The following is a 24,323-nucleotide window of genomic DNA, read 5'->3' as shown; positions in this document are numbered from 1 at the left end:
TTCATCTGAGGATCTCATAGCACTTCACAAACACCCATTGCCCATCACCCCACTTATTAGTGTGGATGCAATGGGTGAGTCAGAGATGTGTAAAGCCCTATGGAATATCATTACATTTGATGAAACCCTTCATGGAAGTAAAAAGTGTGGGCAGATCACTTCACCATCCATGTAAGTAGTTTGGTTTCAATTGCTAGCCTTTTACTGTATGCATATATATCTAGTTTAGTAAACACTTGCTCTGTTTGAGATGCTCTTTTCCATCTGTAAAATGGGTATAACTATGACCTACTTCTCAGGGCTTTTTGTAAATAGATGATAAAGACTGGAAATAGCTTTTCCTATTATGAAATACTGGGCTTTCACCTTTGATATGGCTTCAGTCTGAGGGAGGTTTCTTTGGGGGAGCATATTCAAATGGGGTGGAGCAGCAGGCTGGGTGCTGAGTGCAAAGGGGTTTCTCTGTACAGTAGCACCTGATCTAGATCTAATCTGTATGAAGAAAGGTCTTTCCCTCTGCAAATAGCCTTGTCTCAATTAATAGCACAAGTCGTCCTAAAGAAATGCTGCCACCTACTGAATAAACTGCCAACATCATTCTGCCTCAGTTTGATTTACTGGAGGAAAGTTGCAACATACAGACCCAGACCAAACACTACAAAAAGTCAAGGTTAGTATGCTCCTTGTGGCATCCTAGGCAGCTCTTCATTTGCGCTCCCCCAAGTTTTGCTGTAGCTTGGTCCAGTCTATATCATTTTCTAGTTTACACACACACACACACACACACACACACACACACACACCACAGCCTAATAACCACGAGGATCAGAAAGCTTAGAATCAGCAAAACAGATTTGTCACCTATAAGGTCAGGAACTGATGTGATATCCAGCAGGCAGATGCTGGTGTCTCCCATCAGAGGTGATGGATGCCTCAATGAAGTCCTGAATGGATAAACCCTCTGTACCATACATATATGTGATTTCATGTTTCTATAATAAATTATTATTATTTCTACCCCGCCCATCTGGATGGGTTTCTCCAGCCACTCTGGGCTGCTCCCAACAGAATATTAAAAACATGACAAAACATCAAACATTAAAAGCTTCCCTAAACAGATGTCTTCTAAAAGTCAAGTAGTTGCTTATTTCCTTGACATCTGATGGGAGGGCCTTCCACAGGGCGGGCACCACTACCAAGAAGGCCCTCTGCCTGGTTCTAGCCTTTTCAACAAACTACACACCGTGTCCCCCACCAGAGGTAATACCCCTCTCCTAACACTCCATAAGCCCTCCAGGAAAAGGGAAACCCTGGTCCTAAACCTCTGCTGCCTTGCAGGATACCTTTGGAAGAAGAAAAGGCTAAGGAGTAAACCCTACCCAAATCCAGAGTGGAGTCCCTAAGACTGTTGGATGGCAACTTATATGAGGCAACTCTGGCAACTCCTGCAGCTAAGCTGGCACCAAATGTATTGCTCTGTTTTCCTTTGGACCACATCAGCGAGGCCAAGAAGCTTCTTGTCTGGGCAGCCCAGGACCTCCAAAGACACTGTCCAGGCTTGTGCCCCAGGGAGGTCACTTTCCTGCTGCTAGTTTGGCTGCACCCCGGAGGCACACTCCATTGTCTATCGAGACAGGAAGATGCCAGCAACCCTTTCCCAAATTGTTTCCCCGAATGCTTAACTACACTTCTTTTTTTTCTAGGATTCATTTGTATAATTAAGACAACATATGGATAATGGCTTAATAGGTTCTCAAAAAAGAATCCAGATTTCCAGGTTATGTCATGTTGCACTTTGAGTGCATAATTCAAGATGCATGACCCATTAGCAATCCCAGATAAGAGTTTTGAAAAAGGGAATTGAAATCAGCAGGAGAGGAAAGATTGGGGGGGGGGACACAGTAGTTGTACACATCTTGACAGTCGTTGCATATCTAAATTGGGCACCCTACATTCTAAGGATTTTGTTGCTAATTTGGTTTAGCAATCCTTCCCAGGATATTTGAAGCATTTTCTTAGTGCTGAATAGTCTAATACGATGTATGTCCCACTGAGTTCAATGGGATTTACTCCTGGGTAAGTGTGCACAGGACTATGACCTACAGCAAACTTCTTCTTTTTTTACATTCACCTATAGGGCGCAGGTGGCGCTGTGGGTTAAACCACAGAGCCTAGGACTTGCCAATCAGAAGGTCGGCGGTTCAAACCCCCGTGACGGGGTGAGCTCCCATTGCTCGGTCCCTGCTCCTGCCAACCTAGCATTTCAAAAGCACGTCAAAGTGCAAGTAGATAAATAGGTACCGCTCTGCCAGGAAGGTAAACGGTGTTTCCGTGCACTGCTCTGGTTTGCCAGAAGCAGCTTTGTCATGCTGGCCACATGACCTGGAAGCTGTACGCCGGCTCCCTCGGCCAATAAAACAAGATAAGCGCCGCAACCCCAGAGTCGGTCATGACTGGACCTAATAGTCAGGGGTCCCTTTACCTTTACCTATAGTCCACAAAGTGTCAAGTGTGTGAGAGGTTTGAAGTGGCTATGAGAAACGGTCAGGAATCAGGGTGCCCAACCAATGGTCCCCTTTTCCATTGAGGGGACAACCTCCAGAATCCAGAATGCAGCAGCTAGACTTGTGACTGGGAGCGACCATCGAGGCCACATAACACCGGTCTTGAAAGGCCTACATTGGCTCCCAGTACAGTATGTTTCCGAGCACCATTCAAAGTGTTGGTGCTGACCTTTAAAGCCCTAAACGGCCTCAGTCCAGTATACCTGAGGGAGCGTCTCCACCCCCGTTGTTCTGCCCAGACACTAAGGTCCAGCGCCAAGAGCCTTCTGGCAGTTCCCTCACTGCAAGAAGCCAAGTTACAGGGAACCAGGCAGAGGGCCTTCTCGGTAGTGGCACCCGCCCTGTGGAACGCCCTCCCACCAGATGTCAAAGAGAAGAACAACTACCAGACTTTTAGAAGACACCTGAAGGCATCTTTAGGGAAGCTTTTAATGTTTAACAGACTACTGTATCTTAATACTTTGTTGGAAGCCGCCCAAAGTTGCTGGGAGGCCTAGCCAGATGGGTGGGGTATAAATTTTTTATTAGTATTATTAGTATTTTTATTACATAACATTAATCAAAGGCCTTCCACTCAGTGCTTAACTGTGTAGCATGCTGAGTTTGCTAATATCACAAGGCCTTATACACGCTATATGCCAATCCTTGATCCTTTTATAGGATACGTCCTCATTTCATTATATGTTTTGTGGCTTTACAAGGAGTTGCCAGCCTTGTTCAGCAGCTCAGACCATGTCATGCTGTCTGCACTTGGGCTGCCTTCCAGCTGGGAGAGTGTTTAGAAGCCAGCTAGTAATTTAATTCACTTACCGCTACGGCAGTCACATATCTTGAGTCTCCAGTCCATTGAGTGCTATTGGAGGCATGGAACCAATGCTCAAAGCTAACAGCAGAGGTCTCCCTCAGCTGAAACTTTAGCAATAGACAGTGATCTTGATGCAAACTCAGCCTTCACTAAAAAGTAAAAAAAAAAAAAATGGCCAGCTTTTTACTAGAAAAGGGCGTTTTTAAAAAACTTTCAGGGATGGAGAAGGAAGGCAAGAAAAGATGAAGAAGAAACCCTACTGGATTGGGACCATTAGTATAAGTAATAATACACACACCCCAATATAGGCAAGTACAAAAATGGATTACAGTATTAATACAATCAAAAAGACAATGATTTTCCCACCTCACTCTTCATTTGCTAGCTTGAAACCACCTCCATTATGAAGGTTATGAATCCAGACTTTAAATGAAAGCCTTGCTAGGATCAGCAACCCTGAAATGACATTGTGATACTTTGGTCTTACAACTCTGTAGAAACAGTTACAACACTTTTTTGAGGTGTGAGGAGGGAGTGGGAAAGCCTATTGGTAGAATGAGCTATATTTACTTTCAGCCATACAAGTTAGTGGGAACCATTTGGTTCTATGCAAGGAAGTAGAGGGTGCTATAACACTACTGGGGCAAGGGTAAAAATCTTCCCACCCTAGAATCTGCCCGCAATGTTCGGTGTCAGAAATCAGTTACATCTTCAAGGAGGTCCATGTCCTTCAAAGTCTGACCTGCTTATTATTTAATCTTAGGAGCTATTTATAGCACAGGATTAGGAAATAAGATCATGTGAGAAGACGGTACATCATGTTGATGACTAACATATAGGAAACAAACCAGGTCGTTGTGTACCTAGAACATAGCAGTAAGACCTTGCTGAATGATATGCTTAGCTGCAAAAAGAAATTGCACAAGAATGATGACTGTTTATACACAGGGAGAGCTATCAGATGAGGGGAGGAGGTAGATATGCCTAGCAGCCGACAATGTTTTTTAAAAATCAGTGGATGTTCTCTAACTGTTGCAGAATTGTGCCAAACAGTGCCTGGTAGTTATAACAGCAGCAGTAGCCAGATGACTGCTCACAAATTCTCTGCACTTGCAACTGAATAATTAGTGTAGCACCTATTCACTAGGAGACCTTGTTTATAGTCTCTCATGGTGCCATGCCTGTGCCCACTCAAAACACTGAGAACTGTTAAGCAAGGGAAAAAATCACTTCCACTCTGAAATATTAATGACATATACAGTTGGCTAGAACATGCAAGGCTCTTTTTTTAAAAAAAATTGTGACTATAGTGGTACCTCGGGTTACATACGCTTCAGGTTACATACGCTTCAGGTTATAGACTCCGCTAACCCAGAAATAGTACCTTGGGTTAATAATAATAATAATAATAATAATAATAATAATAATAATAATAATAATTTTTATTTATACCCCGTCCTCCCCAGCCAAGGCCGGGCTCAGGGCAGCTAACAAGCAATAATAAAAAACAAATTGAATGAATACAACTTAAAAAAACAAGATTAAAATACAACATTAAAATATTGAAACATTAAAATATTAAAATGCAGCCTCATTAATAACTTTGCTTCAGGATGAGAACAGAAATTGTGCTCCAGCAGTGTGGCAACAGTGGGAGGCCCCATTAGCTAAAGTGGTGCTTCAGGTTAAGAACAGTTTCAGGTTAAGAATGGAGCTCTGGAACGAATTAAGTACTTAATCCAAGGTACCACTGTATTTTAAAAAAACCCACTGTCAACTACACTGGTAAAGTTCACGGTTCACGTCTGGATGAAACCTTCCTAATAATGAGTCAAGAGTCAAGTTATAGATCAGTTTAGGCCCGGCAGTGGTGTCCCAGCTTTTTTCAAAGTTGTTGACCTTTTTTAAGGATTAAAGTTGCTGAGCTTTTTTTATGATTTTACTCCAAGGTTGTTGAATTTAGGATTGAAGTTTTTGAGGTTTTTTTAGGATTTCACCCCAGGCAATAAACTGCCACAGAGGCCAAATTGGGCCCCCGAAACAGACTTTGGACATGCCTGGAGGGAGTTAATTCTGCTGTCAGAATTCTAACCAACTTGAAGCAGTTGCCATGATCAGGCAGCTAAATAGGTCAGTATCCCCAAAGGTCAGGAAGACGGGGAGGGTGAACAGCGAGTGACAGCAGGAATAAAGGGAGCCCTGAAGCAAATTAAACCAAGCCATAGAAGTGTCTTTGTACTAAGTGTATATCAAGTTTTCTACTCAAACAGCTGTTTAGCCTCAGGGCCAGCTGAAACCCTAGTTGCGAGGTCAACATGACACAGCATAGAATATCAAGATCATTCCCTGGCTTCCTTGATCTCCTGAAGTAGTAGTGAGGCATAAATGTTTTGTCTACATACCTACAGGACCTGATGTTTATATCTAGCAATGTCAGTGCTTAACTTACAGATATGTTCCATCTGTTTATATTTACCAAGGGGTGGGGTGGGGAGACAATGTTCATATTCCAAGTACAGAATAAAAAAACACTTGGTGTTAATGACCACACTTTTATGAGGACACAGTCCAAAATGCAAGCATAGCTACTTCATGGTGTTAAAAGAATACTGAGCCACAAACCACCATTTTCTATTTATTATTATTTATTGAATTGCTACCCCACACTTCCTCCCAAAGGACCCAGGGAAAGCAAGCATTTCAGCATTTCTCCACAGCCTTCACCAACCCAGATGCCTTGAACTACAATTCTCATCCACCTCAGCCAGCACGGCCATGCCAGCTAGAGCTGACGGAAGCTGTATTTTTCTATTTTGTTTATTCATTTGGAGGGCCCCAGATCAGTGGAGGCTGTCTGGACATATTGTCTTTGTTCCATATTACCACATCAAAAATGTGCACACAATGTAGTTGAGAGGCTTGCTCTGAAGCTGGGTTTGCTTGGGAGGAAAATAAGGTTATGGAGACAACGAGAACTGGCAGAGAGCACTAGGGTCAACATCAGGTTCTTTGAGGATACACAACATGAGGGACTTGAACCAACATCTGATACAATGATTGCCATAGTAGATTTCAAGATTATAAATACATTGTGTTAAAGCTGTTCAAATTTATGCAGTAATTCCAGGAAATTCCAGAACATTCCTCCTTTGCCTGTCAGAGCCCAGCTCCACCTTCCATGCATGTTGTAAAGGGTTCCCCCATCTCTCCAAAGCAGATTGTGGGGAGCACAGTGGCTATGGGGTGAAGGGTTAAAAATATATCCTGCCACCCCTTTCACCCACAGCAGTGCCCAATAAGCAGAGCTCCACTCCTGCCCTAATGTAGATGAAATTAGAAAAAAAATAACATGACAAAAATCCACCCACTTATACCTCAATGGATCACTCAGACACTGCACATTTGAGAAAGCTCAAATCTGAGAAAGTATGGATTCCACATAAGATAGTGAAAGCAAAATGAGTCCCTAAGAGGCCGTAATGGAGACCCTCAGTAAGAAGATTTTGGACCCACTATTTGTTGAAAGGGCTTCTGGCATGTTTTAGAGATACCGAGTTTAACTATCCAACAGATACAGGGCTGGCCCAATACATGTTGGCATCTGAGGTGAACCACAAAATGGTGCACCCCTCCCTGCCAGGGAAGAAGGGGTAAGTGAAGAGCTATACCCAGGAACATGGAGGGAATAAAGATCAACATAGGGATCTGCTGCCCCTGTGGATTCTGCCGCCTGAGGCATTTGCCTCACCCTGTCTCATGGGTGGGCCGTCCCTGAACCAATAGCACAACCAAGAATCCTGTCAAGTAATCAAAGCAGAGGGGCCAGGTTTCCAAGAACCCTGAATCTCTAGCCATGTGAGCCATTGTTCTTCTCAAACAGAAGCAACCCAAGCTAGATAACAAAGTGGTTTTGAAGTAGAGGGGAGCTTCAAAATTAGTTTGAGATACATTCTGGAGGTAAAAAGAAAAATCCCACTGGGCTAGTACAACCAGCTAAGCAGTTCTTTGGAATCCAGCAAGAGAACTTAAAACGCCAGTTTTTCTAAGCACAGAGATTTGCCTATAGATTCCCTAGTGAATTGAAATGATGCAAAATCCCATACTGTTAGGTATACATACAAGTAACATGTCGCCAGCTCCCCACTGACCTGCAATTATTTAGATAGCAAATAAGTTTGCCTATTTAAACTATGCAGCACACTTACCCCTTTTTATTTTTTATTTAATCCAGAATATAATTTGCCAATGTATACCTGAAGTCCCAGGGAATAACTTGCACAGTCCCAACAGGGAACCATTGTTGTAGCTGCCATTAAGCCCTCATTACAAGGAACACTTGGATTTAAAAATCCCCACAGGCATTCTGCCAGGTCAAACTTATTTGGGAGCTTTTCAGAAGGCAGCTCTGCAATTTGGCAAAAGACATAAAACAGGGGATTCAGCAGGATTAAGGTTTTAACGTTAATTCTGGAAGGAAACTAACTTACTTTAAGCTCCAAATGTCATACTAAAGGTATGGTGATTTTTAAAGGTGGCTTTTGGGGGGGGTGTAAAAAATTGGCCATTTTAAATTTATATAACAAGTTTAGCTATAAAGCTATCTCTCTTATGAAAGATGTTCCAAGGGAAGAGATGGCAGAAAAAGAATGTTTCCTTCAAAAAAAAACAACCACCCTAGATTTAGGGTGGGAGTCACTTAATGAACAGCAGAAGGGCAACACTTCCCCACCAGAAAAAGTTCTCTGGGTGGGGTTGGAAACAGTATGTGGGGGGAGAGGAGATCATTCCACCTGCCAAGCCAATATGCTTAGGCAAACGGAACATTTTAAATGGTGTAACAATTGAATTCCACCTATGGGGGGGGGATTTTTTAATTGATGAATTTCTGCAGCACGTGGAATTACAGCTATAGATAATACCTGTATGTTGGTATGTGTCATGTGACAAAGGTATTTGAGAGCAGAAGCAGTAAAGGAGTCTAGAAATGTTATGAAATGCTGAAAAGCTGCAGAAGCATTTAGCATGCTGGATCACTGTGGCTCATATTTAGAAGAAGAGAAGAATTTGGATTTGATATCCCGCTTTATCACTACCCGAAGGAGTCTCAAAGCGGCTAACAACCTCCTTTCCCTTCCTCCCCCACAACAAACACTCTGTGAGGTGAGTGGGGCTGAGAGACTTCAGAGAAGTGTGACTGGCCCAAGGTCACCCAGCAGCTGCATGTGGAGGAGCGGAGACGCGAACCCGGTTCCCCAGATTACGAGACTACCGCTCTTAACCACTACACCACACTGGCCAAAACAGAGCAGGAGGTTGGGGAAGACTGTGCTAAGAGCAGGCAGTTCACACCTTCTGAATTCATAGCAGAGGTAAGAGTTGAGCCACAAACATTAGTCTCTTAACCACTGTGCTATAGTGGCTCCTAATAACTGAACATTGCTAGAGAAGAAGCACCTTCTGTACCAAATCCCCTTTCCCTGCCCATGCCACTTACAGCAGGGGTCCTGCCAGGGTCCTGAACCCAGCCACCACCTCCGCAAGGCCCAAGGCTCAGAAGCAGCCAGACGGGAAGAGCCCTGAGGTAAAAGCGTGCAAGTGCAACAAAGCCCTGGCTGCTTGATAATGGCACGCTGCCCCTTTAAGCCGATGGAGAAGAAGAAGAGTTTGGATTTGATATCCTGCTTTATCACTACCCGAAGGACTCTCAAAGCGGCTAACAACCTCCTTTCCCTTCCTCCCCCACAACAAACACTCTGTGAGGTGAGTGAGGCTGAGAGACTTCAAAGAAGTGTGGCTAGCCTAAGGTCACCCAGCAGCTGCATGTGGAGGAGCGGAGATGCGAACCCGGTTCACCAGATTACGAGACTATCGCTCTTAACCACTACACCGCACTGGCTCTCCACTTTCCTCCTTCCTTTAAAGCAGAGAGATATCTAAAAAGGTAACCATCATTTACTACCAGGCAAGTTGTATTCAAGTGACATGAAGGAAGAACATTTAACAGACAAAATATTTCTCCAATGGACACACAAAAATTTCCACCAAATCAGCAAGCGGCAGAGGCTGAATATGTACTTTCAAGTTTTTCCTTAACTTCACAAGAAGGCATAAAGCACAAATCTGAGGCCTGATTCATTTGCTACATGATTCAGCAGGAAAAGGCACAATATTATAAACCTCTAACCAGGTGAAGCAGTAGATAAACATTCACTTTGTGCTCTTGCAATACTTTTATTTGCCCATTACTTTTCACTAACAAACATACAGACACACAAATGAAAAATGGCTGCAAGTACGTGCCTTTGTACGGTCTGGCAATGCTTTTTTTCACCATTCAAACTTTAAGAAAAACACAGCTGCATTTTCAAAATGCAAAGGGAAAAAAATCTGGACAGATGAGGATCTGGTTTTGTAGCTCAGAAATCCAGACTCTCTCAAACAAGAAAAAAATATATATATTTCCAGAAAGTATGAGCTTATGAAGCTCCCACATCTGTATTTAAACACAAGAGGTTTCATAAACTATAATCCTTTCAAGGCCAACAGAAATGGCGAACAGAAACTACAGTATAACACATTCAAAATCTGAATTAAGTATACTGCATGTTGTGCTGAAGGAAATGCCACCTCCTGTAAAAGTGGCGGATTAAAATTTCCAATATATTTACAATAAAAAAAGTTTTAAAATGCTCCTTTAATTCATGCTAATCTTTAAGAGCACACCTTCATATAAAAGATGTGTGGATTAATTAGTTGTGCAGCTTTTAATTAGAACTTACTCGTACTTGCCACAGTACTCAAGTTCCTTTGCAGCAAAGATCAGGACCTGTGCCCCCCCCCCAAATGACATTGGACTCCAATTCCCAGTAGCCCTAGGCAGTATGACCACTGGCCAGGGACAATGGAAGTTGCAGTGCCACAGTTTCCCCATCCCTAGTTTACATTACAGTACTATGCATCCTAACTTGGAAGTAAGACCGGCTGCATTTGTTCAATGGTGCTTATCCCACACTATGTTTATGATTGCAGTTTTTCTGTCTCTGCTGAAACTGCACAGCTTCCACACAGGAATGACATACTGCTGGAGATCTTAAACTGCACAACTAATAAATAAATAAAAGTTAAGAATCCCACTATAAATAAGTCGCCATAAAATTAACAGGTGCCTTCAGCAGAGTGCATGTGTATCTTGAGTTCGTATATAAGCAGTACTGCATGATCATGACTGCAAACACGTTACTTCGAGACAGTTCTTGTTCTCTATCTGTCAGGTTGCTTCTGCTTGGGCTAACTTGAAAATTATGAGTATCTGGCACTTCTTTCTTCCATCCTAAATGTTTAATTCAGACTGGCTTTTCGATGCAGTTTTACTCAGTTCATCTTCTGTAGGACCGTCAACTGACATCTGTGAGAAAAAATAAAATTGATGGCTGATTCAATCCATTCTTGACAGGGTTGCCTGGGCTCTGAGGCTACAATAATCATAATTTTAGAAATCAATAGTGAAAACGAGCTTGAACATAATATGAGTAGGGGGGCTTACAAATTCTGAAGAATGGAGATATAAGGGAAAAGCAAATAAACCTATTGCTTGGGCCACTAATTATTTCAACTCCTAAAACCAGCATTATTAATTCTAGTATCTGGTTCAGCTGGTGATAATGGGTATCAAAGTGAGCCCACAAAGACAGAAGTGCCTTATATTTTGGAGTTTTCTCACTGTATAAGTTTGAGAGTTCTCTAACTTTACGTGCCTTGTAACTGATTTGGGATAGGCTATTGGATTGCTTGGGAAGCAGGTGGCGCTGTGGGTTAAAGCCTCAGCGCCTAGGACTTGCCGATCGAAAGGTTGGCGGTTCGAATCCCTGCGGCGGGGTGCGCTCCCGCTGCTCGGTCCCAGCGCCTGCCAACCTAGCAGTTCGAAAGCACCTCCGGGTGCAAGTAGATAAATAGGGACCGCTTACCAGCGGGAAGGTAAAACGGCGTTTCCGTGTGCGGCTCTGGCTCGCCAGAGTAGCGATGTCACGCTGGCCACGTGACCCGGAAGTGTCTCCGGACAGCGCTGGCCCCTGGCCTCTTAAGTGAGATGGGCGCACAACCCCAGAGTCTGTCAAGACTGGCCCATACGGGCAGGGGTACCTTTACCTTTACCTTTACTATTGGATTGCTTGTTTTGTGTGCAATGTTCTATGATGTTTTGATTACTTTACAGGTGACCATTTCCCTTTGATTAAGATATTACTGAGACGAGTCCATGCAGCTCTCTCTTTTGTAGGTGGATCAAAGCATGGCCGTTAAGAAAGAAGTGCCACTTCTCCTTGCTGCCTCTGAGTAACTTGTGACAAGAAGCTACCAGTGTCAGAAACACCACGGACAGAATAATTGCCACACACAGGAAGAACAAGGATATAGTTTGAGTTCCTCACTTGCAGTTTTATATATGTGTCAACACGAATACAAGTTATTAATATTGCAGTTGTTGTATAAGGGATTATTATTATGACCAGAATGTAATTGAAACGAATTACAATTTTAGAACGCAGAAAATAAGAAAATAATCAAACCATCCAATCTGGCACGTGGGAAGCCACTTTAACTAAATTATATAATTCGGTATTTGAATGATTGGTATTAATAATTGTATTATAAATTGGTATTGTTATGATGAGGCTATTATTGGACTGTAGTTGAAAACTAATAAAAAATTATCATGGGGGTGGGGTGGGGACTACAACCACAAAGCTCTTTTAAATAATGGCAAGCTGCACTTGAAATCTGCTACTCAAAGCAGCCAGAACTCTAATGACATTGTGTTCAACAGTCTACTGCCGAGTGCCAGGTATTAGTGGTCGATTATGCCAGCAAATTAAAAGATTAAAACTACTTACAGATTTAATGTCAACACTTATCCCTGAATTCACATTGTGCCTTCGCAAATCTGATTTGATTAAAGCTAAAAGGAGGAAAGAAAAGAAGCATATGAATACCAGCACATTCACTGCCGTGAATATTTTTGCAGGATAAATTCTGTTGGTCCTTAAGGTGCTATGAGACTATTGCTTTTGCAGCAAAAGACTAACATCATGATTGCTCGGCAGACCACATGATACCTGCCTTATTCCTAGCTGTTGTTTCTCACTCTACAACAGTGATTTTCAGACAGGTTCCAGGCTGAAACATGCAGCAGTTAACAGCCCTGGATGCTGAAACACATTTATCAAATGTTGACGAGGGTCAAATTTGACAATGGTGCCGGACTCAGCACTCTGAAAACCTCAGCTTTCATTAAAAAATAAAATAAAATGTTTAATGTGCTGCAGGCAGGAAGAGGAGGAGCTAGAACATATAATAATTTATTATTTCTACCCCACCCATCTGGCTGGGTTTCCCAGCCACTCTGGGCGGCTTCCAACAAAAGATAAAAAACACATTAAAACATCAGTCATTAAAAACTTCCCTAAACATATTGTTGTTATCTTTGATATTAAACACTAATATTGCATATTTCTAGTTTCCACCTGGCTAAATTGATCTACCAATTTATACACACCCAAACAATTATGAACCGCTAGCCTATAATGGGGAATGAATGGGAGTCGAGATCAAGCATAGGCAACCTTCAGCCCTCCAGATGTTTTGGACTACAATTCCCATCATCCCTGACCACTGGTCCTGTTCGCTAGGGATCATGGGAGTTGTAGGCCAAAACATCTGGAGGGCCGAAGGTTGCCTATGCCTGGTCTAGATCCAAACTGTAGAAACACAAAGACCAAAAAGCCCATTTGTTGAATGAACAGAAGATGCATTCAACTTACACAGCAACCCTAAGCGTATATACTTAAATGTACTGTGTTTAATGAGGTTTATTTCCAGTTGACCATGCTGGACATGTTTAAATCAGAATTAAGTTTCACTGCTTCCTGAGTGTGTTTAGGGCTGCAGCCTGTGTGAGTTTAGCATCACAGCACAGCTTTCATGCTCTTGCAGCGGTTTTGCTCATTCAACTATTTAATAACCTTGCTCACATTTTACTTCTTAGTGCAGGGTTCTACTGCTATCAGACAAAGGAAGATTTAATTTTCTTTGTTGTCACAATAGTTTGGATGGCAGCCAGTAATCCTAATAAGTTTTCTTTACTCACATCCCACTCTTAAATCTAACTAGCTCTTTTTTAAAAAAAGCAAGCTACCCACAGGCCACTTCCTCCTCACCTCATTTTCCCTCTTTTAAAGTAGATAAAGCCAGGCAACCAGCTGTTTGTTACCACTTTTATTGATATTCCCCTGCTTTTGAGAACTTAATTATTTTCATCCATCTTACTTTCTCATATGGCTGCTTTTATGATACGTTGTTGTTAATGTTGTTATTGTTGTGAGACACTTTGGGTATGTTTAATAGAAAGTCGGGATAGAAATGTTTCAAATTAATAAAACAGAAATAAAATATGAACGAATCAGGTCTTTGGGATGGACTGCATACTATTCCAGTAAGAAGAAAATACATTTATACCCTAATTTGAGAAAGAAAGCCAATTCGTTACCTGTTAAAATGATACCTATAAACATCCATACGAAGAGGAAGATGTTTCCTGCGCGGGGATTGTAATCTGTTGTGAGCTTTCCTTGAATCAGCGTAAAGATAATCCCAAATATCTGTAAATTGACCATAAGAAGGAATTTCAGATTGCTTCTCGATAAAGAGTATCTTCACTACAATGCTATCACAGTTAAAACTTGAATGGTGTTTGTTCACAGTGGTTGTGTTGCAGCAGAGGGAGAGATAGGAAACAGGGCAAGGTCATCAGCTCTGCTGAGATACTAGCTAAATTTTTCTTCACTTTTGGATGGTTTTCACTTGAGCTGGTCACGCTAAGAATTTTGTATTCCTACGAACTGGTGCCCTCGTTTGCCTTTCTTTCCTTTTCACATATTGCCTGTTGGGTTGTGTCTTTTAGAGTACAAGCCTAAGGGCAAGGGCTGCCTGCCTTGCCTGTTACTGATTTTATGAAAGCTGCAGTAGGAGCCTTCTCAGCAGAAGAGCCCGCCAGAAATGAATTTCATAGAATCATAGAATTGTAAAATTGGACGGGACCCCCAAGGGTCATCTAGTCCAACCCTCTCAAATGCAGGAATCTTGCCCCAGCCAACCCTTGCTGGGCTCAAATCACCAAGCTTCTGGTTAGCAGTCAGATGCACTGGCCCACTGTACCACCTAGGGGAGTTTCACTTCTGCATTCTCTAGGTATGCTATTTAGAGACAATGCACCATATTTTTCGCTCTATAAGACGCACCAGACCATAAGACGCAGCTAGTTTTTGGAGGAGGAAAACAAGAAAAAAAATAATCTGAATCCCAGAAGCCAGAACAGCAAGAGGGATCTGGCTTCTGGGATAGCCTCTTGCTGTTCTGGCTTATGTGATAGCCGTGCGCAGCCTCTCCCAGGCAGCAGGATGAAAGCTCCTCCTGCCCAGAAGAGGCTGAGTGCAGCTAAGCCAGAAGCCAGGACAGCAAATGGGATCGCTGGGCTGTCCTGGCTTATGGGATAGCCGTGTGCAGCCTCTCCCGGGCAGTGAGAGAAAGGCTCCCCCAAGAGCCGCGCTCCCTTTAAAGAGTGCACAGAGCGTGTGTGCAACTCTTGGGGGCTTTTCCCTGAGGAGGGAGAAGGGCAGCTCTTTAAAGGTAGCGCTGAGCAGAGCCTCCCGCCTGCATTCGCTCCATAAGACGCACACATATTTTCCCTTACTTTTTAGGAGGGAAAAAGTGTGTCTTATAGACCAAAAAACATGGTATATATACTAGCTATACTATCAATTATGTACCACATTAGCTGTCCACTGATCTTTGTCAATTGTGTTTTCTTCCATTCCACATTTGTGGGTTTTTAATTTACCCAACACTCTCAGAGATGAGCATGGAATAGTCTTCCTGCACAAAAGGGAGCCCAGCGCTTCTCTCATCTCTGCAGATCTGTGCAACTGTGCAAGGTGGGGGGCACTCTACAATCCTCCCACAATCCCAGTGGGAAGGTGGCTTGCTGAGTAAACAGCCAGCTTGCACTCCCAAGTTGAAAAGGCAGGGACATGAGGACAGGGAAGCCAGAATAAAATGGGGGAGGGCTGCAAGTCAGTGGCAGAGCTTCTGCTTTGCCAAGTGAAGAAGAAGAAGAAGAAGAGTTTGGATTTGATATCCCGCCTTTCACTCCCCTTCAGGAGTCTCAAAGCGGCTAACATTCTCCTTTCCCTTCCTCCCCCACAACAAACACTCTGTGAGGTGAGTGGGGCTGAGAGACTTCACAGAAGTGTGACTGGCCCAAGGTCACCCAGCAGCTGCATGTGGAGGAGCGGAGACGCGAACCCGGTTCCCCAGATTAGAGACTACCGCTCTTAACCACTACACCACACTGGAAGGTACGATATTCAATCCCTGCCATCAAAAGATAGGAATGGAAATATCCCTTGCCTGTCAGTGTGGACAAACCTGGGTGAGGTGAACCAATGATCTCATTCGGTATAAGGCACCTTCCACTGCTTTCATGCATTAGCGTTTCTAAATGCCACCATATTGTGCTCATGCAACACGCAATGTTTTCAGCAGGAATACGGCAGACTCGGTGCATCACTGCCTTTTAGGGAAGTTGCTGCAATTTTTGAAAGCACTTTAAATACTAGCTATTGCATCGTGCATCCATAAGGTTCTGCATAAGTAGGTCTATCACGCCTGATTACAAAACAGAGAGCTACCAGAACTCAAAACAGAGCATTAATTATTGGAGCAGATTAGTTTACAAAGCATCCCGTTGTTACCTGTGCTGAAGCATTCAGAAGCCCTGAGGAGGTGCCTTCTGATTCAGGGTATGTAATTTCCACAGCAAATTCAAAGCCAAGGGGGAGATAACCAGTCATGAAGAAGCTGCCGTAGAAACCCAAAGTTCAAATGAGCAACAGTTGTTATGAAGACCATGTGTGTAAAACACCTTTTTTTAATCCACAGGAAATACATATGGGCACCGGAAAGCTCACAACTCTTTTAAACAAAAAGTTATTAGACCCAGTGAAATCAGGTGGTTTAAGTAACTTAAGTCCACTGCATGGCTTAGATCAATAACATCTAAGAGATTTAATTTAGCCTGCATTATAATACAACAGTTTATTTTATTAATCTGTGGATCCATACCCTAGCACTCCGCCAGTCACAAACACAACGACGAGGTGTCCACAGTCCAAGGTGAATGTAAATACAACCATCCCAACAAATGAGAGGATGTACACAACCAATGTAGTCTGCCTGTAAACAGAGTAAGAAGAAAACACAACGCTGTCAAGTTCAGATCGCATCAGTATAAACCAAGTTTAAACCAAGCTACTTTGCAGTTCAAACACACATGCACAGCACTACATTTCAGTGACAACCTGTCACTTCCCTGCTTTGTCTCAGGACAGGCTGTCACAGTCTTGTGCTACTTGGTCAAAAAAATTTAACGTACCTTCCCATCTCTCAGGATACAGACAATATAAAAACCACAATAAACACCAACAATATTAGCAATGCAGGAATGCAGTATAGTTAGACAGGGTCTAGGGACAACTGATTATCTATAGAAATGCATGCCACCTCAAACAGCTCTCTTAACCTGTCACTTGAACCTATTCTGAGATCATCTTCTGAGGCCCTCCTTCATGTGCCTCTTCCTCGAGAGGCCCTGAGGGTGGCAACAGGAGAACAGGCCTTCTATGCAGTGGCTCCCCATCTGTGGAATGCTCTCCCCAGGGAAGTTCACCTGGCACCTTCATTATACACTTTTAGGCACCAGGCAAAAATGTTCCTTCTTAATCAGCCTTTGGTTGACCTGATTGACATCCTATAGCAGGCATAGGCAAACTTGGCCCTCCAAATGTTTTGGGACTACAGCTCCCATCATCCTGTGCAGGACCAGTGGTCAGGGATGATGGGAGTTGTAGTCCCCAAACATCTGGAGAGCCAAGTTTGCTTATGCCTGTCCTATATTCTTTTAAAATGTGGCTCTTTTTCAAGGGGGTGTTATTGGGTTATTGTTCTTATTTTGATTTTATACCCTGTGATATTTTCTGTGAACCACCCTGAGATCTCCGGGTATAGGGTAGTAATGTTGTGTGTGTGTGTGTGTGTGTGTGTGTGTGTGTGTGTGTGTGTCAAGGGAGTCTGGCAAGTCCCTCTTGGAAGGGACTGACACACTTTAGATTATTAGGATGAAATTTATGATATTTAAACCATACAAAAAAGAAGCTTAATAGAGAAAAAGTGTTAGCTACAAGCACATCAAAAACACGTCGACCACAAGCCCGCATGCAAATGTTGATCAGCTTAGTTTGCAGTAAGTAAAAAATATTTTTGTACCTTAAAAGTTAACTTGCATGCAGTTATTCAAAGCTTAAAATTGTCCTGCAGCACATAATCTACCCTACTTCCTGACATTCCAAGCTCCCTTTATATGTTGAGTTACTGAATTCCGCTTATTTATTGCTTCAGTACACCTTTCCTTATCATTTAACATCATCGTTAGTTCCCAACAAATAATTCAGTAAACAAAATAGGGGGCCCATAGGAATCTGAAATATTTCACTTAATATTCTCTTTACCATTCTCTGGACCACACTTCAGCCACAGGCTTTGTCACAAAGCTGCCGCCCACCAGTGAAACAACAGGGAGATATGAGGGAAGGCCTCAAAAAGTAATGGGGAAGCAGGTTATTTACTAATTTCCCCTTCTCTAATGGTGGGAAGTTCCAGATGAGTTTGGCAGCGGTCCATTTACTTTGGTGAAGACAGCAGTCGGCGGTTCAAATCCCCGCATCGGGGTGAGCTCCTGTTGTTCGGTCCCTGCTCCTGCCAATCTAGCAGTTTGAAAGCACGTCAAAGTGCAAGTAGATAAATAGGTACCACTCTGCCAGGAAGGTAAATGGCGTTTCCGTGCACTGCTCTGGTTTGCCAGAAGCGGCTTAGTCATGCTGGCCACATCACCCGGAAGCTGTACACCAGCTCCCTCGGCCAATAAAGCGAGATGAGCACCGCAACCCCAGAGTCGGTCACGACTGGACCTAATGGTCAGGGGTCCCTTTACCTTTAAGCCTTATTTTATGGTTTCCCACTCGCACACTTACTTGTATGTTTTGGTGTAATCCAGCCACAAGCCACAAATAACTGAACCCACCATTCCAGCTACCACAAGAGTCAGGCCGATCCTTCCTGCATTCACTTCTTCTCCCTTGGAATAACATTGTTATGTAAGTATCCATAAGTGACACCCACTTTACTACAGTTAATATGTGCACACAAACTTATTAGAAAAGCCAAAATTTAAGTAAACATCGCTGCTGTAGCTAAGTGTAAAAAATAATTGCTAGAGCAGGCTTCCTCAACCTCTGCCCTCCAGATGTTTTGAGACTACAATTCCCATCATCCCTGACCACTGGTCCTGCTAGCTAGGGATCATGGGAGTTGTAGGCCAAAAACATCTGGAGGGCCGAGGTTGAGGAAGCTTATGCTAGAGCTTTTCACAGATGGGTTAATCCAGACTATAAAGACATTTTAATGTACTCAAATCAATGAAATAAATGTTGGTAACAGGAGGCAGCCTGCACAACCATAATTTTCACTTTGTCATTTTAAAGTTTTCGATCGCTTCCAATTCTAACAGATCCCATGACAGCATTAAAATCAGGCTACTTGCTTATAAGCACAGTGATTTTAAAATGGGTAGAAGCCAAGCAACATAAATTTTAAAAAATCACAAAAGGAACATGCAGGTTCTACTCAAGTATTTCAAATTGCAGCAGATTTGGGAGATGTGCTCAGAGGCCAGAAGATGAACTACTTGTTACTCTTTAAGACTTCTCCAAGAAGCTCAATCCCCTCTTTTGTGGCTACGAATATCACATAGATTCTACCCTTTCTTCATATGTGCTATTGCACTATCCCTTAGTTTGCAGCCAGGAAACTGAATCAAGGCATGACACACACATATAATCACCAATTTCTTAGGTCAGATCTGTTCCAGCCCTGAGCAAAACGACACTCTCAACCCTAATTTGACAGTGATAACTGAAACAAGCATGACATGAAATTCTTTAAGAGAATAAATTAATCAACAGACATTCTTGAGAAACTTGCCTCATAGTGAGTTATTATCATTTGGTTTAGTAGAGTTGAGACTGAATAAAATGCCCCAGTCATAATTCCTGCAATGAGAAATAAGACTGTTTAAAGTACTGGTATGGTTACTGAAATGAAATCAAGCAAAATTAATTTTTATTTTTTAAAAGGAGAAAACTTGAATCATTGGTATCTGAAGGCTAAAATAAACAGCTCTATCACTTCATATTGTTTTAGTTTATTACAAACATAGCAAAGTTAATTAAACTGTATAAGGCCATAATCTGATTAGACATGTAAGCTTTATTTGAGTACATAAAAAGTGAAAAAAACACCAGTTTAAAGTAAGAATGACACAGTTCTACGGAACTTTCAAAGAAGAATTTTATATTGAACAATAAATCTTTGCTGCCACATGTAGGCTAAATATATTTGTATACATGTGGTGTGGACTTTTCAAAAGTTTTTTAAAAGATGTGTGAATCTACTAAAACATTTTTGGAACAGTTAATGAAAATATCAGATACTACCTAAGTATTCAGCAACATTAATAGACTCTAAATGGAACTGATTGTACAGAAAAATTTTAAATGAAGAAAATCATTGTTGAACAACTGAATAAACTATATAAATACATTGTTATATTGTCATCTGCTTCTTGTCACCCATTTTTATCATTTAAAGTTGATAATGGTTAGATTTTATTGATTTATTTTAAAATGAAAAAGTACATAGTAGCATAAATATTTACCTCCTAATAGATGAATCTGTAGTAAGGTATGTGGGGGGGGGCGTCGTTACGCAACTATGTTATACAAGACACATGAAAAAAAGATGCTCAAAATACTCACCATAACTGATCAACAAAAGAACAAAAGGAACATTTCTGAACAGGTTGATCATTGATTGCTTGTAGGAGTAATTATCAGGCGAGACATCCAGAAGAACAGCCCGAGACTGACTTGGGGGATATTTAGGTTTTTCCTTAAACACTAGGAAGAAGGTGACACAGACATAAAAGTTTTGCAAACCAGCTATTGTTATTCAAAATATTAATTAGCACCATGCAAATCATGAGATGAGGGTGAGGTCACAGGGTGTACCTTTCCCATCATTTATCTAATCCGGCCTTTCCCAACCTGACCCCCTCCAGATGTTGTGGGACTACAACTCCCATCAGCCCCAGCCAGCATGAGCAATGGTTAAGCATGACAGGATTGGTAGTCCAGTATAGGGGGCACCAGGTTCAGGAAAACTGATCTACACACACACACACACACACACACACACTTATCTGAGAAAGAGACGATGCTTTAAGTGTTTTCCCAACTAGCAGAAGTTCTTTGATTCAAGTTCAATCTGTTCTTTACGCTTCTTCTCATGATTTCCTTCGCTGTCAAGTAGTGCAACTGTTTATTTTCATTGCATCCAAAGTGTATACTTTTTTTCCTATTGGAGTTGCTAAGATGTTGCTCCAGGCTCTCAGCTAGTGTAACATTTTATCCGTTTCCCCCAGCTCTCATTTCTAACTACCGCATTGAACTTGTTCCCTTTTATGCAGAGCTTTGATTTACTTGTTTCTATTGCTCTTCAGTTCAAACTCCTTTGTCTGAATGTCCCCTTTATCTATGCCCTATTTCTGAGAGACACCCCCCCAAAAAAAGAAATACATCCAGGTTGTTGGTTTTCAAAGTAGAAGATGGCAAGATTCCCACTGCAGATACTTTCAAATACCTGGTACAAATGAATTGACCGGTAGGACTGTTTCACGGCAGCCCAACATAAACTTTGGAATTTTCTCCCTTCCTATTCCCAGAGTTAAGTGAAAAAGGTAAGTCAAGCTACACTTTTTTATCTGCAGGTAACCCTAGAAAGGGAAATGGTGAAGCAGCTATAGCCATGAAGGCAAAACTTATAGGAATGTGTTTTAGAAGGGGCGGGGGAGCAGGGTGGTAGTTAATGGAATCAGATGATAATTTCGTAACTAGGCAAAAAGCATTCCAAGCAGTATTTTTTATGTACTGTGAAAATATTTACTCTCTTGCTATTTTAACTGTTTTCCAATTTAAACATTTTTTAATGGATTGGAATGTTTTGTCAAGCATAGCCTATCATAGCTGTCAACGTTTCCCTTTTTTAAAGGGAAATTCCCTTATTCCAAATAGGATTCCTCACAAGAAAAGGGAAAAGTTGACAACTCTGCACCTCATCTATGATATTTATATAGCCTTTGACTGACTTGGATTTGCTTTGTTTGAAAGCTTTCTTCAGCTTTTACAAAACTGCTTACAGATATGTTTTACTTACCCACTGCTGCTAGTATAAAAAGGAATGTGGATATGGCTGCCGTACCATAGAACATAATGCGGATGTTATGTCCCATGAGGTCCATGTCATCAGGTGTGTTTGGAACTAAAACTGGTGGCAATAAGAAGCCGATTGCTGTGCCCAGCTGTAAAGAAAAAGCAACCTAAATGAGGTTTGGTAATTGAAACATGCATATAACTGCAAGTAAAGCATGTTTGAAACCAAAGTGTTCCTTCATTAACCTGAAGGGGAACAGGTCCTGGTGGATTTATTTACACTTAGAGTGTTTAAATAGTGCATCATTATTGAATTAAAATGCAAGGCATTTATCAGTAGTAACAGAGAAATTGTGCGATCCCAATTCTATTGGTATGTTTCATATAGTGCTATCCTATGTTAGCATTTCTGTAAGGTGCTGCCTCTCTCTGAATATTGGTGACAATCAAGGCATTTGCTGAAATTTCTAATCTTGAAATATACCAGCATCTCTATTTTACTGATACTGCAATCACTGGAAGTGTACAGCTGAATTTCTTTACCATTCTCTGTCAGCAGAATTAATTGAAGCACATGGTTTAACTGCAAAAAAAGCATTAGATACTTCGTGCCTTTAGTTCAGAAATGCTACAGGCAAACATGGAAGCTTTGTAGTCAACACCCTTTTAAAATTGTAAAGCTGTTGTCTGCTTTTACAATGTTTTATCTTTGTATAATTCATAACAGTTCTACATTAAGCTGCACAGGATACCATTATTGGGGTGGTAGGCAGACTAATGGAAATGAGACTGCTACTGCCTTTAGTTTCAAAGTCTTTCACAGCTCATGGAGAAATGTTTTAAGTTACAATTATATTGAAACATCATTCTCCATGGACGAAGCTGCTTTGACACACCACTACAGACAGGGCTTTGCTTGTCATCAACCTGCAACTAACTAAGTGGTACCTTGGGTTAAGTACTTAATTCATCCCGGAGGTCTGTTCTTAACCTGAAACTGTTCTTAACCTGAAGCACCACTTTAGCTAATGGGGCCTCCTACTGCCACTGCTGCACGATTTCTGTTCTCATCCTGAAGCAAAGTTCTTAACCCAAGGTATTATTTCTGGGTTAGCGGAGTCTGTAACCTGAAGCGTATGTAACCCGAAGTACCACTGTACATGGCACAAACAAAACACACTGCTAGGCCTTCCCACCCCACCCTCATCACAAAAATTCTAGCCCTTTCCATTTAAGATTCCTTCCTCCCTTATAAATGCATGATTTCTCCAGCTATTCTCCTGATGAGCATCCCTCCCTGACACACCCCTGACCCAAGCATCTTCCATTCTACATCCTCTTACCTGGTTGCCCAGAACAGCTACAGCACAAGCAGTGGACACTTCCTTGGGCCCAAACCAGACAGATGCAATGCGGGAGGGCAGCCCCAGAATAAAGACCTGGGCTATGGAGCACACAATCTGAGCCACCAACGTGACCGCATACAGGTTTGGTTGGACGCTGGTACACTTAATCCAGGCACCCAGGCAGTTGAGTCCAGACCCCAGCAAGGCAGTGATGCGAAGACCCCGAGTGTCCAGCAGCCAAGTGGCAGGGAAGATCAGGGGGATGTACGTCACCATATAGGTCATGGACAGCCAGTCTATTTGAGAGTTGGAGACGTTGTAGTAACGGGTGAAGACATTGGTCAGTATACTGTACTGGATCCACTGGAAGGCGTTCACCAGCGAGTACAAGCTGAAGATGACCAGCACTACCAGCCTGCGCTTGGACAGCCGAGGGATCAGCTTCACTTCCGATGTGGAAGCAGGGAGCATGGCTTCTGCCTCAGGGTGCTCCTCAGATGCAACAGCTCTTCCAACCTCCACATCGCTCACCAACACCAGAGGTACTGAGCTGCTGCTCCTTTGTGTCTCCCTGCCGGGGAGGCACCCGTTCTGGTGCAGGGGAGGCATCAAGGCTACCTCCACAATCTCCCCACCCTCTCCCTCCTCTCCGCCTTCCCCTGCCTCTGACATGTCAGCACCATCTCCACCCATCCTCAAGCCTGGCTCCGTTTCCTTCAAGCCGGCTTCCCTGAACACACCCACAGGTCACCCACAGGTGATCTACTGGAGGCCTCCCCTTGCCCACCCAGAAAGCCCCTCCCCTCAGTCACACTCTCCTATCTTTTGCCCCACAGATTCACCCCAAAATAAAGATGCAGCCCCAAAACTCCTATCCTCTGCCCCAGACTCACACCCACAATCCTTTGATGCACAGATACGCACACAAAACACCCCCCACACACTCCTATCCCAGACACAGGCAGGATTATTCCCCGTCCTCCAAGGGACTAGCCCCTTTTATTGCCTCTATTGCCCCCCCCCCCGCCTCACACGTCAAGGTCGCCTGCCCGCCACCTGTCCTGCCTCAGGTTCGCGCCCCTTCCCAGCCTCCAGCACAAAAGAGGATTTGCACGAGCGCGCACCCGTCCCTGCCCAGCACACTCGCTCGCTCGCTCCTTCCCCACCCAGCCAGCCC

The 24,323-nt window shown here is 42.8% G+C and overlaps 1 protein-coding gene across 1 annotated transcript; it reads right to left on the bottom strand.

Moving 5' to 3' along the window:
• Window positions 1-9,580: 9,580 nt before the first annotated feature.
• On the bottom strand, window positions 9,581-23,913 carry FLVCR1 (FLVCR choline and heme transporter 1). Its single transcript, XM_081904112.1, has 10 exons — window positions 23,144-23,913; window positions 21,805-21,949; window positions 20,349-20,489; window positions 19,512-19,583; window positions 18,507-18,606; window positions 16,543-16,653; window positions 16,173-16,278; window positions 13,910-14,021; window positions 12,258-12,322; window positions 9,581-10,774 (listed from the first exon to the last, which is right to left on the bottom strand). Exons 1-10 carry the CDS (start codon window positions 23,837-23,839, stop codon window positions 10,700-10,702), a joined length of 1,623 nt encoding a protein of 540 aa, XP_081760238.1. The 5' UTR covers window positions 23,840-23,913; the 3' UTR covers window positions 9,581-10,699.
• Between the last annotated feature and the right edge of the window lie 410 nt (window positions 23,914-24,323).

The sequence above is a fragment of the Podarcis melisellensis genome (assembly GCF_964234715.1).
Source record: "Podarcis melisellensis genome assembly, chromosome: 3".
Lineage (NCBI taxonomy): Eukaryota > Metazoa > Chordata > Lepidosauria > Squamata > Lacertidae > Podarcis > Podarcis melisellensis.
This window is presented reverse-complemented; position numbering and strand designations above follow the sequence as displayed.

What these genes read in the sequence shown, in the direction of transcription:
- FLVCR1 (XM_081904112.1), bottom strand. Translation starts at nt 23,839, where the DNA reads ATGGGTGGAGATGGTGCTGACATGTCAGAGGCAGGGGAAGGCGGAGAG. An exon ending in TAGCTGTTCTGGGCAACCAG is followed by an intron (nt 21,950 to 23,143) that starts GTAAGAGGATGT and finishes TTTTCTTTACAG; the next exon opens with CTGGGCACAGCAATCGGCTT. An exon ending in GTGACTGGCGGAGTGCTAGG is followed by an intron (nt 16,279 to 16,542) that starts GTATGGATCCAC and finishes TTTCTACGGCAG; the next exon opens with CTTCTTCATGACTGGTTATC.